This window comes from Chelonoidis abingdonii, chromosome 7 (assembly GCF_003597395.2).
Source record: "Chelonoidis abingdonii isolate Lonesome George chromosome 7, CheloAbing_2.0, whole genome shotgun sequence".
In the NCBI taxonomy this organism is placed as follows: Eukaryota; Metazoa; Chordata; order Testudines; family Testudinidae; genus Chelonoidis; species Chelonoidis abingdonii.
In genome coordinates, this window is record NC_133775.1 from 98854467 (window position 1) to 98871450 (window position 16984).

At 42.5% G+C, this 16984-nt stretch overlaps 1 protein-coding gene across 9 annotated transcripts in view; it reads left to right on the top strand.

Annotated features, from left to right (window-relative positions):
* Nucleotides 1-16984, top strand: part of TCF7 (transcription factor 7) — a 115154-nt gene that overhangs the window by 85796 nt on the left and 12374 nt on the right. For 3 of the 9 annotated variants that reach the window (XM_032783489.2, XM_075068143.1, XM_032783490.2), the window contains exons 6-10: nt 3783-3869; nt 6467-6577; nt 7121-7283; nt 8584-8691; nt 14497-14586. In XM_032783489.2, coding sequence (XP_032639380.1) covers nt 3783-3869; nt 6467-6577; nt 7121-7283; nt 8584-8691; nt 14497-14586 — 559 coding nt within the window. The remainder of the gene's footprint in view (nt 1-3782; nt 3870-6466; nt 6578-7120; nt 7284-8583; nt 8692-14496; nt 14587-16984) is intronic. The other 6 variants (XM_075068147.1, XM_032783491.2, XM_075068145.1 and 3 more) reach the window with 3 other exon arrangements.

Sequence of the window (16984 nt, forward strand, 5' to 3'; positions counted from 1 at the left end):
CTCATTTTGAGTGGGATGCTAGTTCTGTCCTGCTCTGGATTTAGCCATGGGCCGTTATTTTTGAATTTATCAAACTTCTGTGTCCCAGCCTTGCGTTCAATCCACCAGAAGCTGCCTTTCAAAAAGGGTAAGACAGAGAAAAACACAGTATGGCAGAGAACTGTCTCAACGAAGTACAAAGAATGGTTGCTCACCCAACAGCAGGATGTGTGCATCCTGACATTATCCAACCCATGATCTCTTGGAATCCTGCATTCTGAGTGGCCCAGAAATGTATTTAAATCCTTTGTCATTAAAACTGAGTTGACTTTGAGTACACATAGGAACCAGATCTGGTGTTTCAGGAGATGCCATTTTTGAGTGATCTCTGTTCAGATTAGATTAACATTTGCAATGAGCCATCACCAGTCCCTGCTAAAGTACTGAAATTGTAGAGACATGAGGCAAGATTTACAGCGGTAGGGGGAGTTTGGGAACATACATCGCTGACCATTGATTTCACCTTAAGATCCCCACATGCCAGTGGACAGCAGTGTGCAAATAATTTCTTTACATGTCTATACCAGGTTTTTGCAAGAAAAACGGTCGATATCTTAAAATGAGAGAGATGAAACAATTAAAGAACCATGTGAAATGTTAACTAGATTTCTGTTTATTGTTAGTGTTCCAAATATTTAACTACAAAGAACCAGAGACTGAGGCCAGACTAGATTTATGTTTTGCTGTGAGGAGATTAAATTTTGCTTTTCGTCCTAAACTTGCTGCTCTTGGCCAATGGTTTAACTCCTTGGACGATGTGATTCCTCCTCAGGACGGACAAATTGAAACTACAGCAGTGACTGTGCTGTAACGTGAAAAAAAAAATTGGCGAAAAAAGCAGCAACTTTACCAAATACACAGCTGGGAGAATGGGAAACCGTTAAAGGCGGCCTAGTTACATGGGAAAAGTCTGTTTTTCAAAATGTTTGTTTGTTTGTTGGTCAGACAGGAAATTCATTCTGCTGACAGCCACTACAGCATCTGGCAGGATTTGGCGCCTTTAACCAAGTTAGTCAGACAAGTTCATTAATGACTAATGAAACCGATATGGTAAAATGACAAATAGAAAAACAGCCCTGTGGATCAGAGACCAGACCATTCAATTAGCACGTTTACAAATAGGAAATCTAATATAGCCTTTTTTTTTTAAATAGTTGTCTGCTTGAAATTTACAAAATTCCATAAAATCACTTCCCAGGGTTTCTAGTCCTAAACTTTAGTTTGATGCTTATTTTTCAAGATCTGTTGTGAACAGAAACATGCTAAGCTCCAGTAAGTTTCAAGCTTGACTTCCCCCAGAGGAATGATGGGCCTCCCAAAGGAAGTTCCCAGTCAGAACTGCTTCTAAGTTATGTAAATAATGAAATTCTGCATTTGAAAAGTGCCTAGAAGCAAAGGTGGTTCTCAGCCGTGTCTGCTTAGACCTTCTGCACGTGTTTACAACCCAAATGCTGTATATCTCCAGAGCCACAAGTTATCAGCTCTCCCCACGCACTTCAGGGAAATGTGACTGATATTTTCAAATGTTTCATCAAAGAGATAGGTCACCAGTTTATGCTTTTACAGAGGTTTGGTGCTTAAAACAGTGTGGAAACTAATTGTGTAGGAGAAGAAACACTACAGAGACTCCTTGTGCCAATAACTAGTGCTGTGGTATGTGGACAGTTCTTAAGGTTCACTGTTCTGGAATGAAGCTGACTTCAAACGCAAAGCGGTCTTAATACAGGAAGCAGCTTTTCCTTAGCAAGCTGCCTAACAAGAGTTCAGCAGAAGTGATCTTTGTTCCTGCTGAGCATTTTGAGAAGAGGAGCTGCAATAACTCTCTCTTTAATTAGCTGGGATGACAGTCAGGAACTTTGAATAAAAATGAATTATAGTCCAGTCCAGTGAGTTTGATCGCTGGAGCCTGACAACACACCTTAACCAAGAGCCTTGTAAACTGTGTCATTTGCACAGCTCACCAGCTGAACTATGCACCAGGTTTGCTGGTGTCTCATTATTATGTTTTCCTCTTTGTCTTTAAGAGCTATTCTCTCATCATGGGGTGATAAAATCTTTAATTGTACATTCCCAGGGATCATGGATTGGTTTTGCAATTGAATTAATTTGCATGTCAAAATCACTTTGGATAAAGGCTTGAGTGCCATGATCCTTTTATATTCGGATATCTTGGCCTCTAGAGTAATGAATGTCACTTCTGGATTAACTTTGAATGTTTTCTCGCCCTTGGGGCAGTAATGTTAAACTTCAAAGGTTGTTTAGGTTTCCTGATATATTGTAGCACTTGGCTGTTTGTTGACATGTTTATACACTATTCACTTCTAAACAGTGTGAGAGGAATTTTTGTCTGGCAGGTTGTAAACAGAGCAGGCTAGTTCTCAACCATATGCACTAACTTTAATACACACAGAGCTTTTTAGATTTCATCAAGCTGAGATACAGTAATTCACTGAGTGGCAGAAGCAAAAGCCTTATTCTTTCAGGTTTAGGGACTAAGTACCATGATTCTACAGTTATGGCTCATCAGAGCAGGGACTGTGATTACTTCTGTCTGAACAGCACCAGGCAAAAGGCAATCCCAGTCCTTTTCAGGACATCTGGATGCTTCGGTGATATAATATAATAATAACAATAATTAGTGGACCTCATTTTCAGAAGGGTGGGAAATCAATTGGAGCTGTTAATGCCGAGCACCTCTGCCAATCATGTTCAGTAATAATGATCGAGGCAGCACTTCTGTTCTAAACCCCAATTTTCTTGTGCTTAACAAAAAACTCTCGTTTCAGTTTCCTTGGGTTTGAAACTTCATGCCCAACTTTAAGCCAGAGGTGAAATAATTTTTGGAAAGTGTGTAGAAAAATCTATTCTGAGGGGATATTTTAACCTATTTGAGCACGAAAAAGTTTTTCATTGATTAAGAACGTTACTCAGACATTTGCACTCTAGTAACTCTGAAATAGTTTCAAATTCCAAACCTGGCACATACATTCCGTACTCAGGACTGTGTAAGTGTTACTTCATTTGAAGAAATATATGGCCTGACCCTCAGCCACTGTAAATCAGCATATCTCCACTGAAGTCAGAGTCTCCAGTTGAATTCAGTGGAGCTATACCAATTTACAGAACTTGAGTGTTTGTCTCCTACTTTTGAAATCAGGCCACTTTAAAATGCTGTAATGCACAGTATGTTGTTTTCCTTACTGACTTCAAAGATCTACCAAAGCCTGCTACTCCAGTGATCCCAGGTGCAGATATTTGATTGGTTGATCATTCCCCAATCAGCAGAGTGGGATTGAGGCTGATTTTGAACATGACAGATCATCTTGGTATTGCACAGCAAGTTTCTATGCTTTGTAAACTTTACCTTTTCAGTTAGGGTGTGCACTGCTGAACAATTTGTTCCTACAGTAATAATCCACCTGAACCTTTCATCCTGATGCCTGTATAGCAGATTTTAACTATTTAGAGCTAATGAAGCAATATGCTCACACAATGCTCTAGTATTTTCAACATTTGGGGGAAGCTGGGATCCGCATTCAGATCTGAACTTTGCTGTCCAGATCCATCTCCATTACCTCTGCACTGAGGTTGGAAAAGAATGTATGCCACAAGCATCTATCTAGCCACCGGAGCAACTAAGGCTTTCACATCGATGAGTAGCAATGAGTCCAGTTATAGAGGATATTTTTAGGAAAAGCCACACAGATGTAGATGCTTTATGGACTCTTTCTTCCCGATCCCAGGCAGAGCCAGTCTGTCTATCCGCTCCCGTCATGTGGATTTAGACAGCCGTATTCGTCAGCGCTCTCTGCTGGGGCTACTTTCTCCAGGTAAGTATGAGCTGTGTGAGACAAGACAGCAGCTTTGCTGGTCTCGCAGCTTGCAGTTTGTGCCATACAAGCTTGCAGCAGACTGCAAATGTCCAGGGAGGGGCTGTCAAGCTTCCAGATGGCAGGAGCAGGGAAAGAATTTTACTTTTAGTCAAGTCTCTCTAAAAATCATAAAAACATTTGCGTTTCCATGGAGAAGCCACGAAGATTTGGTTGAGCAATAAAAGTATAAAAATAAAATATTTTAAAAAATCCCCCACTATCAATATTACAAAGATTGGATAAGGTCCAGTTTTTCTGTGGTGTAACTGCGGTCACTCCAAACTGCTCCTTACCTTGAACTGTAATCTTTACTAGAGAGAAAAATATTCCTTTCCTCAGTATAATGGACTGGGTTATGTTGTGTGGAGACTGAGATGTTTTACTGGCTCTCGGTCAGGTTGTAAAGTTGGCGGAGAGTATGATCACTACCAGTGATTTTATTTGTCCCCAGGACTGCAAAATTTAAACATCCTGAGCCTTTTAAATTCCATTTGTCTCCTGCTGCACTTCCCTGCATTCCAGTAGATGCTGCATCTCTGGATTGTTGGAACTAACTCCTTGCTGACCCCTGTTAAAGCCTCCCCACAAAACTTAAAAACCTAGGGTCAGGTACTTGGCGGGTATAGATCAGTGTAGTTCCATTGACTTCAGTGGATCTCTGGCAATTTAAACCAACTGAGGATCTGGCTGCTAGAACACAATAAAACTTACAGACAGAGCAAGTTGCATTTAGCAACATCAGCCTAGGACATTGGAGTATTGCAATGTCCCGCTCTTCTCCCTGCATTACCCTGGCAGATCTATGAGCATGTCAGGCCAAACTCTGCCTTCATATACATGTGCACAGTTCCCACTGACTGCACAGACATGCCTGTTAACACAATTTGCCCCTTAAGTATGGATTTGTCCTACAATTACATAGCATTAGAGCGCTGACAAAATTGTGAAGAGTTTGTTACAAGTGCTTGCGTTGTTCCTTCAGCCGACCGACAGCAAGCCCCTATGCTCCTGTTGATCACTTCTGCTACACTAGATTAAGCCCCAGGGGAGTTTATGTGCAAGCAACATTTGTTCGCATCTCCAGCTTTTGCTTCTGCTATGTGTTGTCATGATATGTAGGGGATAACATTCAAAACTGTTGAAGGCATTCTTCAGGGACTTATCCCTGGAACAGTGACAGGAAAATAGTAAGCCACGTTACCTTAGTGTTCCACCATGCTGCCTGAGGCAACTTCTCCTATTGAGCATCTAAATAGAATATAAAACAAGAGAGGAGTTTACAGTCCTCCATGGTTGCGCAAAAATCTCATTTTGCATGGTGTTGGCATTTTCACTTATGCTATAGAGTGGCACAGGTTTTGCAATACTTCAGACAAAAAAGAACACCTTGTCAGATGAGGATCAAACTTCACAATGTCGTCTTTTGCATGTGACAGCGTATCTCATGAACAGTTGTTTGTCTCCCAGGGGCAATTCTTGGTCTCTCCAAGCTCCAGCCGTAAAATGGCATGCTTGGCAAAGCCTGGCTATAACCTCAAAAATCTCTACAGAGCTAATGAATCATGTAAGCTAGTGAAACCCTTACAATCTCATTTCTGTGTTGGTGGATAACGTGGCTAGGGCTGGGTGTATCTCCAAGAGTTGCAGTTTGATTTGTGCTGAGACTCATGCTTTTTCTATTAAAAAATATGGAGGTGTATGGGGGTCCTAATTCAAATACCAATGTTGGTGTGGTTTTGGTTTTTGCTGTAACACTAACAAAAATAGTGTGATAACTGAGATCTGAAAATGCTGCTGATCTCTGTAAGGATCTCTATAAGGCTAGATTACATTGCAAATGAATTTTTATAAAAAACCCATGGAAGCTGAATGCCATTCCAAATCTTTTCTGCTATCAGTTTGGCTACTATGTTATGCACTCCCCCGCTGTCATCATGACAGAGGAATACTCAGCAAGGATGCATTGATGGATGAAGCCAAAGAAAAGCATCAAAGACCCCAGACAAAATGCATACCTCCCCTTTGTTTTCATTGATTCAGAAACTTTGTAAGTGTAATTTTTCAGGTGAAATCAAACACCAAGTGAAGCACTGCTGCCTTTATTTAACTGCTACTGCTAGAGTACCAGCAGTGATGGAAAAGTCCTGGGTTAGGCTTGCAGACCTGCAGCACCTTGGCATCCCTACATGGACCCCTATTATTATTTCATGAAGAATGCTTTCCTTACAAAATGTCAGAGCTGCTTAAGATAAGAGATGTATCTCAACGATGTGCTTTGTTTACTTCTGTTTCGCATTTGTTCCTGTGACTTAAAAACTACTCAAAGAGTGCCATCTAGTGAGAAAAGAGGTGTTCTCCATCTGCCAGACACAAATACTGATGGAAAGCGCTGTACCCAGCCACCCCTTTTCCTGCTCATCTGGCAATAATATTCTGCAGATGGGTCTCTCTCCCACATCTGAACCCTCCTTTATGAGCTGAATCCAGCCATCTATCTTGGGAGGGTTGTGCTAAACGCGAAGTCCCAGTGATCACTGACATGCCCTCTATTGCAGGTTTACACATCCCCTGATGCTGAGCTCTGGAATGCATACCACTGGAATCCCTCATCCAGCCATAGTACCCCACTCCGGGAAGCAAGAAATGGATCATTATGACCGGAGCATGTAAGTCAGCAAGTCTTGAGACAGTGGTGAGACTATCAAAATGGTCTCCTTAACTATTTAGTCCTAGTCTCAGTTACTCCACTGTTTATATGGGAGGGGACACTTTGGGTGGTAAAACCCTGTGGAGGCCAGATGTGGACCGTTTGGAACTCTGTCAATTCCACAAGCAAGGTTGGCGGCACTACGCAGTTGCCCCAGCAACTGAAAGGCGCTGGTGTAATGAAGGGCATGATCATTAGAAGGGTCCATGCCCTAGTTGCATAAAATACTCATTAGTCTAGGTTTGAGGTCAACCGTTTTAGTATTTAATATTTTCACAAGGAACAATCCCTTTTGACTACTGTTCAGTTCCAATAGCTGAGATGCAAGAGTGTGCATGCATCTGACGAAGTGGGTATTCACCCAGGGAAGCTCATGCTCCAAAACATCTGTTAGTCTATAAGGTGCCACAGGATTCTTTGCTGCTTTTACAGATCCAGACTAACACGGCTACCCCTCTGATATAAGAGCGTGATTGTTACTGACTGTTTTGTTTTTCCTCAGGAAACCCCAACCAGAACCAAAGAGAGAGAAGGAAGCCAAGAAGCCCACTATCAAGAAGCCCCTGAATGCTTTCATGTTGTATATGAAAGAAATGCGGGCAAAAGTCATTGCTGAGTGCACCCTGAAAGAAAGTGCAGCTATCAATCAGATTTTAGGAAGGAGGGTAAGAGCACAGAACAGAGCATATAGCTGGCTTCTAAGCAAAGCCAGTCTCTTCTTCACAATCCCATAAAGAGAGAGAAAGAGAACTGGTCAGCTACTTAACAACAAAACTATTACCTGGGAGGCTTTGGGGAAATCAGTGTTTCTTTAAATGTGGTCTGTGTCAGTCCACAGAATAAAATGTTTAGATGAGCAAACAGTAGGAGTGATGGGGATGTTCCCTAGAGGGATTAAGCCCATAGGAGGGTCTCTTCCCTACTTGTGCTTTTTAAATAACATTTTAAAACCACTGGGGTAGGTGCCTTTTTATATCCTGTTCCTGAAATGAATATTTACAAACCCCCTTTCAATATCTGAGGGTAGAGAGGTGGAAGTACAGGTTAGTTTTACACATCGTTACTGGTAACGAACCACTCTGACACTGGATCCTAATTTAAGGGGTATTATGACTAAGGCTGCAAGTTTGTCATGGAGGTCATGGATTCCGTGACTTTCCATGACTTCTGCAGCAGCCAGTGTGGCTGGCTCTCGGGCTGCCCTAGCAAATCAGGCAGCCCCTGGACCAGTCAAACCTGCTGCTGCTGGGCCTCCCCACGCACCTGCAGCACACACGCACCCCAGGCACTTGCAGCGCCCCCCAGCACCCGCTGCATGCAGCCCCCTCTGGACTGCCCCCCTCTTCAGCACCTGCTGCGTGCTGCCCCGCCCCCAGCACCTGCAGCACTCCCAGTATTTAATCAGGGGTATAGTACAAGTCATGGACCGTGAATTTTTATTTGCTGCCCGTGACCTGTCCATGGCTTTTACTAAAAATACCCATGACTAAAACGTATCCTTAATTATGACTATTGTAGAGGCAGTGTGTTTGCATCTGCTGGGGAAGAAGTGACCCCTATGGATCCAGCCATTAGGGGTCTATAAAACCTAAGGAGAAAAAGACTGTGGGAAAAGTGCTCCAAGCACCACTAGCTACACAGAGGCCCTTCACTTCCTTCCCAGGGGAAGCCAATTAGCCACGCCGCTGCAGATTGAAGGGTCAGCCTTGCATCACTTAGCACTGTTTTCCTCAAGCAGGTAGCAAGCTGCTCACCTTTAAAAGTGTGTACATTGTCTTTATGCCACTGTAGATACCCAGTGTCAAATTACCCAATGGAACGCAACTGACACGAATGGCGCTACACAAAGGATAATGGAAGGAGATCCCATCTAGCCCTCATCTCATTCTGACAGCAAAGAGGAATGGTGATGAAATGCACTGAGGAGTCTCACAATGGACTTTTTTGTTGTTGTTGTTGTTGCAGTGGCACGCACTGTCACGGGAGGAGCAGGCCAAGTATTATGAACTGGCCCGGAAGGAACGGCAGCTTCACATGCAGCTCTACCCAGGCTGGTCTGCTAGAGATAACTATGTGAGTGCTTAATGCAGCTAGAGACTAAAGGCCACAACTTGGCAGCATGTTTAGAAATGTATCGTTGAACTTGAAAATATCACCTGCCTGATTTAACAGCTGTCCCTGATAGCATACCTCCTGATAGCCATGGGGTGCACCAGTGCACTCATACAGATAGGTGATAGAGGGGAGGGTATTCATATACCCATATCAGAGGGGTAGCCGTGTTAGTCTGGATCTGTAAAAGCAGCAGAGGATCCTGTGGCACCTTATAGACTAACAGACGTTTTGGAGCAAGAGCTTTCGTGGGTGAATACCCACTTTGTCAGATGCATATACCCATAGGCATAAGAATATAGGTCTAAAGAATAAGTTACACTTTTTGTTTGTTTGTGGATTAATGTATACTTTTGGCAAGCATGTCACATTTCCCAACAGCTGCTAAATGTTGTGCCTTTATTAACAAAGAGGTTTGCATACTTATTGTCTTAGGTAGAAGCTCTAATAGAAATACCAGGTTCATATCGAAAATAAGCAGAAATCAAAATGATTTTTAAATTACTTAAATGGTCATTGGTAATATTAGTCCTATGGAAATATACTCCTATGACGGCCTTAGGCCATAACTGGTTTTCCATCTGTGGTCCATGGACAACAGAAGAGCATTTCCTGATGATCCGCCGAATGGAACATTTTGAGAACTACCTCTTAGGGTGGGGTGAAGGTTAGGAAAGGAGAGGGTCTAAGAGGAAATCTCAACCTCTGAATGAAAGATCTGGAGAACTCCTGGCTTAAGACACTGATAAATAGAGAGCGTCAGTGACTTCCACAGTACTCACTATGGTGCTTGTTAGGCCCTTTTCCTGAATTCCTTGGGGGGGAAATCAGCTTTATGATTCAGGAATGACCGAGAGAAAATCCTTCTCCTTTAATATGGCTACCTCCCCCATGGAGTCTTTATGGTTTAAAGACTTCATACTCATTTTTTATTATTTGTTGATGGTAGCACTTACTTTGCTGGTATGGGGATCCCTGCCCTAAAGAGCTTACAGTCTAAGGACAGACCACAGGGGTTGCGGGTAATGGGAAACATACTTTTTTCTTTCCTTTTACTTTGTGCTTGTCAGGAGATTTACTGTAAGTGGCAGTACGTCTTCAAGAGTGCCTTTACTGCGGAGAGTATACAGGCTTTGTAGATGAACTCCCTTACTGCCTAAGCGGTCTCTCACCTATCCTTATAGTACTGTATCATAATTTTTAAAACTATTTATCTAATCTAAAAAATTAGAAGTAGTCCTACTCAATGACATGACATGTAACATCAATATTGTTTTGCTCTGGGGCTGATGCTTCTCTCACTTAAGCCTGTTTTATACCTGAGAAACTCCACTGATGTCACAGGAATTGCTCCTGATTTACACCAGTGTGAAACTAGACAAAGTCCTTTTATAAATTTGCCAGCACTGGCCTAATGTACGGAAGCAGCTCTACTGCCCAGCATCAGTCATTGCCCTAAAGTTACTGGAAATATCAGTCTTTGTATTTTCTGTTTCCTTAACTATACAGAGCATAAAATCGTCACAAACTGATTCTGTTGCATTTCCCACCCATATATAACAATTGACCAGTAGTTTTAATTAGCTATAAATATACTGTAACAAGTGAAAGTTACTGAACTTTAATGAGCTTTGGGGAATTTCAAATGGGATCCTTATTGTTTCTTCACTCTAATTCCATTTACCTCTCTTGGCCATTATTATGACATCTTTATTATCAGCTGAGTTGGTGGCTTTTGAACTTTTTCCAATATTGTTTGGCTTACCATTCATTGGGAAAGAATTCCACAACAGTAGAGATAATGATCTTCATCGTACAGATTCTAGTCCCAGCCTTAGGTTAGCTGCCTACCTGGCATGATGCTGCTGTCATAAATAAGGGTATGAACCTACATCAAGGTAAGTATAATGTTGTCTGATCTGGGATCATATGCTGCATTTGCAGGATGACAGACTCACTGATCTAATAGGTCTTTACCCGATCCTATGTTTCTAAAGGAGTCCTAAACAAATGTTATGTTCAGCTAAAACAAGACCATCCAAACATAGCAGCACCAATGGTTGTATTGACAGTCTGTCTGCTAAGCCTAACTCTTCCATGATTCTCCTGTCAGAGCAGGGATACCAGAGGCAGGTGTTTTTATTTTAAATGACCATTTCAAAACAAGTGTCCAGAATAAGGTTGCTGAATAGAACACCAAGAAATCTGCTCTGTAAACATCTCAGCTGTCACTACTGTCATGTGTTGAATCCAATGTCAGAGCAGCGGTCCCCAGTGGTTGTTGGCAGTGTGAAGCATGATCTGCAGTAACCAATGGGGAAGGCCATGAAGCACTCTGAATGTTGGGATTTCAAGTACCCATAGGCCATGTCTACACTTAGGGAATACGTGCACTGCATGGCTGTCTAGCATGGGTATAAATAGCAGTGTAGCTGGTGAGGCACTGCTTAGGTCAGTAAAGTAAAGACATCCTATGGTTCTGGCATACGTACTCTACCTGGGTCTCTACACACCCAAGCCACGCCTTCATAGCAGTGTAGCATCCTGCTGCCTCCTCCTGCCAGAGACTTTCCCCGATGGGTGTAGCCAGACTCTGCATTATGGATACAACCTGCAGCTATGCACACCCTACATTCTGCAGCCACCAGTGCAGACAAAGCCATAGTCGCACAGGCCACATCTGGGTATCTCTGATATAGCCTAACTGCTCTCCAATTCTCTGTATGTTTGCTCTCTTCTTGATTAGATTCCTAGAACAGTACGATCCAACAGCCTTGGTAGCAATTCTGATTCAAATCATTAGACATTAGTGAGATATTATTTGTTTTATTCTGTCTAGAAATCAGATTAGGTGGTTATATTTATAGAGGGTGGGATTTTCAAAAATGCCCCCTGTGGGCCTAAACTCTGCTCCCATTGAAATCAAGGGGAGTTTTACCATCAACGTCAATGGGAGCAGAGTTAGGTCATCCATAGATGGTAGGAGCTGAATCTATGGGAATCAAGTAAGAGAAAACTTTGAAACACAAAGGCTATTTCTTTTAAAAAGCAGACACGTGAATCCTGATGTCCCTTTAGCACCATTTTCTTTGTGTTCTAAATTGATTTTTTTTTTCCTGACCATTCCAGGAATGTTTCTGTGACTACTAACTTTCAAGCGAGTACAAGCTTCCAGTAGCTAAACCCTGGTGTAGAGTTGTCTGTCTGAAACAGTCTCATCACCTCTTTACTTTCTAATCTGTGGCACAATTGAGAAGAGCCACTATAAAAAATAAATCATTTCCCCATTTTCTCTTAGCTGTACTGATCATTTAAGAGGCAACCCCATTAAGTGAGGTTTTATAGGAATAAGAGTGTCACACAAACGTGCACATTCAGCTTTGTTTTTCTTGTCTTTATTTTGAGGCTAGATAGAAATGCCTAACTAGTTAACTGGGGACCTGATCCAAAGCCCATTGCAATCAGTGGGATTCTTGCATTTTCTTTTAGCTGCTCCCTTCTGTCCTAATGCTGCTAAGAGAAATGATCACACCACCACTGTTTATAGCCACTCCTTGGCTTCCCAGAATGGCTGTTCTCCAGGTCACTCCTCATTCCATAAGCCTGCATCTGTCTCTGTGGCACTCCACCAACCTCAGCCAAGGATCTCCTGATGGAACTTATGTGGGGGAATTCTGCATGTAGCTCTTCAGGATTCTCAGTGGCGTGTATTCCCCTGGGATGGCTGCTAAACCAGTATCCAAAGCAGCAGTGGGTGGTGTTATGTGAGCCAGGGCAACACGAGCAGCCTCTGATACAGCAGGTTGCTTCCCCCCGCACACATCAAGATGGAGTGCTTCCTTTAACAAAACTGCCTCATTCTGCATTCCTCCCTCTGAATCTTTTCTCCTCAGAAAAAAGAGCTGCCATCTGTGCTCTGGAAACAGTCTCTCACCCTACCTGCACTTCTCCAGTAGCCCCCATATCTTCTGCTGGTCATCCAGGCTCTAGCAGTCTGCTTATCAGCTCATCCAAAGTTGTTTTGGGACAGAAGTGCCCAAAGCCAGGAAGCAGCTGCCTTGTGATTTTCACACTGTATAGACAACAAATGCTTTTCTGTCTCCCCAGTTTTGTAACTCAAATGGGGAGGAGGAATCTAGGTCAACGCCCTTGGCAGGTGACTTGATATGAGACAGGAAATACAGTTACTCCCACAGTGAAGAAAAGCTCACCGCGATTAGGAGCTTTCCAACTTCACTCAAACCACAAGAAGTCATATAAGAAGTCACAGGTCAAAGCCAGCACTGCAAGCAGCCCTTTCATACAGGACAGATTTGCTCCAGCAGCTTTTGTGAGCTTGTTAATAGAACTCATTGGGACACAAGGGTATTATTATGCATTCTGTGTCAGAGAAGCAAGTAGAGGATAAAAATGTGTTTCCTTATTAATGTGCAGAAGAAACGGAAGAATTGATAAGCGGGTCCAGAACAGTGAAGAGGGAATTGAAAACACAAAACTGGCTATTTGTAAGAGTCCTTAACAATACTAATGTGATCATGGCTGTTACTACCAAATATTGTACACTAAGAAGAGCATCTTCTCTTCAGTGATACGTCAGCAGCACAGAATACTGTCAGTCCCCTGGAAGCTCTTCTGTTCAGCCTTAACATAGGGCTTCCTTTAGAATGCACTATCATGAAGATAAAATATATTTTATTTTTACAAGTTTCTAACATGTGCCCAATGCTGCACAGAAACATAAAAAGGCATGGTCCCTTCTGCAAAAGATTTTAGTCTCATTTTCTGTGTGATGCAGTGAGGTGACAAGCAACAGGAAGGGAAGTTGTGAGGAATGACCGGAGTTATGGTAATAAGATCACACAGTGCCTCAGCTGGACATGGGTATATTTTGTTCTATTCATTTAAAAAAAAAAAAAAAAAAGTGGGCCAGACTTACTGCTTGTGTAAATCACTGAGAGGCGCTAAAGAATGTTGTTCAGCAGTTTAGCCCCAACGCTAATGTCAGTAGAACTGTCAGTATGTAGAACAATTCCAATGAAAACACGGGGGAAGGGGAAGATAAGGAGTCAATTGAAATATTGCCGTATGGTGTTGGCAACCCAAATGAGAGCTAGTTTGAAGAAAAAAATAATCTACTGTGTTATTTAGTAACACAGGCAACATATGACTTTATCTTGACCATATTCTTGAACATCTACACACTGAGAGAAAGAAGATACCTCTTAGGGTTGTTTAACCAGCCAGTTGCCATTTTGAAGAATCAGTTTTGGCACACCTGGGAAGCAACCAGAAGGGATTTGCTGATTCGCTGTTATTACTGACTTAAGGTTAGGACTAGTACTGTATTGTCAATCAAGTAACAGTGCATTACTTTCCTCTTCGGATCTCACTATACCCAGCTTTGCCAACCCCAAGCATTCAAGAGTCATGCCTTAAAAACAAAGCAAAACACCCCCACACACCATTCCTGATATTTTGAAAGTACTACATTTGGGGTTCTTTTTATTTGCCTTATGCTGTTTGTGCTTTTAAGGTTCATGATTTCAAGCTTCTCCCAGCAACTATGGGGGCTATATTTGTTTGCTGAGATTCTCTCATACCATAATTCCATGAGCTGGGACTTTAAAAAACCACCATTGTGAGACTTGCAATAAAGTGTGGGGCGTTGACAACACTGTTTACCTTCTGTGCATGTATTGGATTTATTTAAAGAGATCAGTCTTAAAAACTTTACCATTTTTAATATTTTAATACTTTGCTCTTCAGTCTTCAGGCTCTTCAGCCCGTGAACACACTCAGTTATACTCAGGGCCCCTGGAATTCTGCGGCACTTCAGGGCCAGTTTCTGCGGCAAGGGTAAGAGAATTCTGCAGCGAATGTTAGTCAACTCTGCAGCAGTGAGAAAGTATAGCTGTCTGCCACTCTGTACCCACCGACTCCAGTGTTAGCTGCAGAATTCCAGGAGCCCTGAGCTTTTCACACTTCCATGGCCATGGAATCGCTCATTGGCTATGGAATTTATTTAATCCTCTCACTACACTTCAGAGTACAGTGTGGGCTAAATGTTGCTTTAAAGTCAATGCCTGGTATGTCATTGGACATTGTTCTATTATGGAACATAACAGAACAGAGACAGACATGAAGAAATTGCAACAAATGGACGATATGTTTCTTCCATTGAGGTATTGGAAAAAGTTAAGTTTAGGACCAGCCCAGTAGTACTGGTATCTTTACTCCTGATCTTCAAGAACATTAGCTGGAGTGCGAGCACTGAACGCTATCCAGCGACTTATACCCATAAGTCAACCTTGTGCCAGCATGGCAGCTGGCATCAGACACTCATTGACAAGCAACTCTGAATGGAGTGCCCTGGATTTAAAATGCCAGCATTATTTTGCTCAGATGGAGTTTAGTCCAAAGGAGGAGGGTTATAGCTGTGTTCTAACCAGCTCCTTCAGTGCAGCTGAATTTGTAATGTGGATGTGACCGTAGACTAGAGTTACATAACATGGTTTGACCATACCCAAAGCAGTGTTAGCCTTGCTAACAATAAACATGTTTGAGCACAGTAAAAGCTAGAGTGTGGACAGGGCCTCAGTGGTCTCCAAACTCTTAATCACTTTTCTTAAATTATATGTAAATCTTATGCACCATCTTTGCTGCCTGTTATGGAATAATCAAAGTGCTTATGATATTGGATTCCAGAACTTTGAAAAATCAGGAAAAATCTATTCCAGAAAATACACCTCTACCCTGATATAATGCTGTCCTGGGGAGCCAAAAAAAAATCTTACTGCATTATAGGTGAAACTGTGTTATATCGAACATGCTTTGATCCGCTGGAGTGCAACCCCCCCCCCCCCCGAGCGCTGCTTTACTGCGTTATATCCGAATTCGTGTTATAACAGGGTAGAGGTGTAGTAGATTTGTGGAACATGAAAAACAGGCCTTAGATAGTTGACCAAATGCTTTTTTTGGTAGTTATTTTAGAAACACCGGCTATGGTTTCACTCAAGGGGACCAGAACATGTAGTTGGAAAAGTGGGTGTTCAGATAAATAAACTGTTTGGCCATCTCACCTGCATTGATTTCCATTCCATGTGCCTAGCACTGAGCCTCAGAATGGAAGAAAAAAAAAAATGCAACCATCACCTCTCTGCTTTTTGGTTAGGATCAAGTGTTTTGTTAATCTAACTGGGGGTTGTATTCTCCTGTGACTGGAGTCTATGATCTACCACACTGGGGCATTTCCTTCTTTAACTACTTGACGATGATTTATCTAGAGACACAAAGTGGGTGAGGTAATGTCTTTTATTGGACCAACTTCTGCAGGCAAGAGAGGCAAACTTTAGAGCTTACAGAGAGCTCTTCCTCCGGTCTGGGAAAGGTACTCAGAGAGTCACAGCTAATTTTTTATCTGTCAGTGGCATCCTCAGAACTGCTCATCCTCTCTCATATTTAGTCACTCCCTCATGACAGTTGAGGAAGATATAGCCTCTGTGTAGAATTTGCTACTTATGTTAGTGATATCCCTCCCTATCAGTTTACTCGTGCCTTTAGGCACATCCCTCCAAGAGGAGCTTCAGGAAGAAGAAATTTCACCTCCAAGTTTCCTGCTGCACAAGAGGAGCACCATGCTTCTGGCACTCTTTCAGGCCCCTCCCTGCTGCAAGACCAGGCCATGATGGTGACTCTGCCGGGCCCAAGGCAGGAGACTCCTTATAGCTTCTTTTTCTCCCTTGGCACTTTCAGAGATCATCAAAGCACAGTCTGGCCCTACATGCCCAGAACTGTCTGTCTATACACAACATATATTACTGCATGTGGGGAGAGATTCTGATTTGGTGAATTCTGAAAAATTGTGTTGCACCCTGTAACTTCCAGTGTTAAGTTGTTACCAGTATGTTCCCTTTCCGTGAGGGTTCGCGCCATATCTTTTTGTCTCTCTCTCTCTGGGTTGAGTTGGCATTTTTACAGATAAAAGAAGCAGTGTTTCATTCCTGCAACAATTCAGCTGGCCCATTGGCGGCTACCTTGTGGAAGATCCCTAAGCCAGCACAGTCTGATTTGTGGAATAAATCACTGGTTTTGGTATGTGCTTGCATTTGGGAATATGGCTGGCAAAGGAAAGCCCACACTGTGCTGCCACAGCACTTCTCTCACTGAGGGGAAGACAAAGTATAACAGTTGTTCATGACTCTGTATCTTTTCCTTTGTATTTAAAAATATGGTATTATTTCATAGTAGAGTTTGC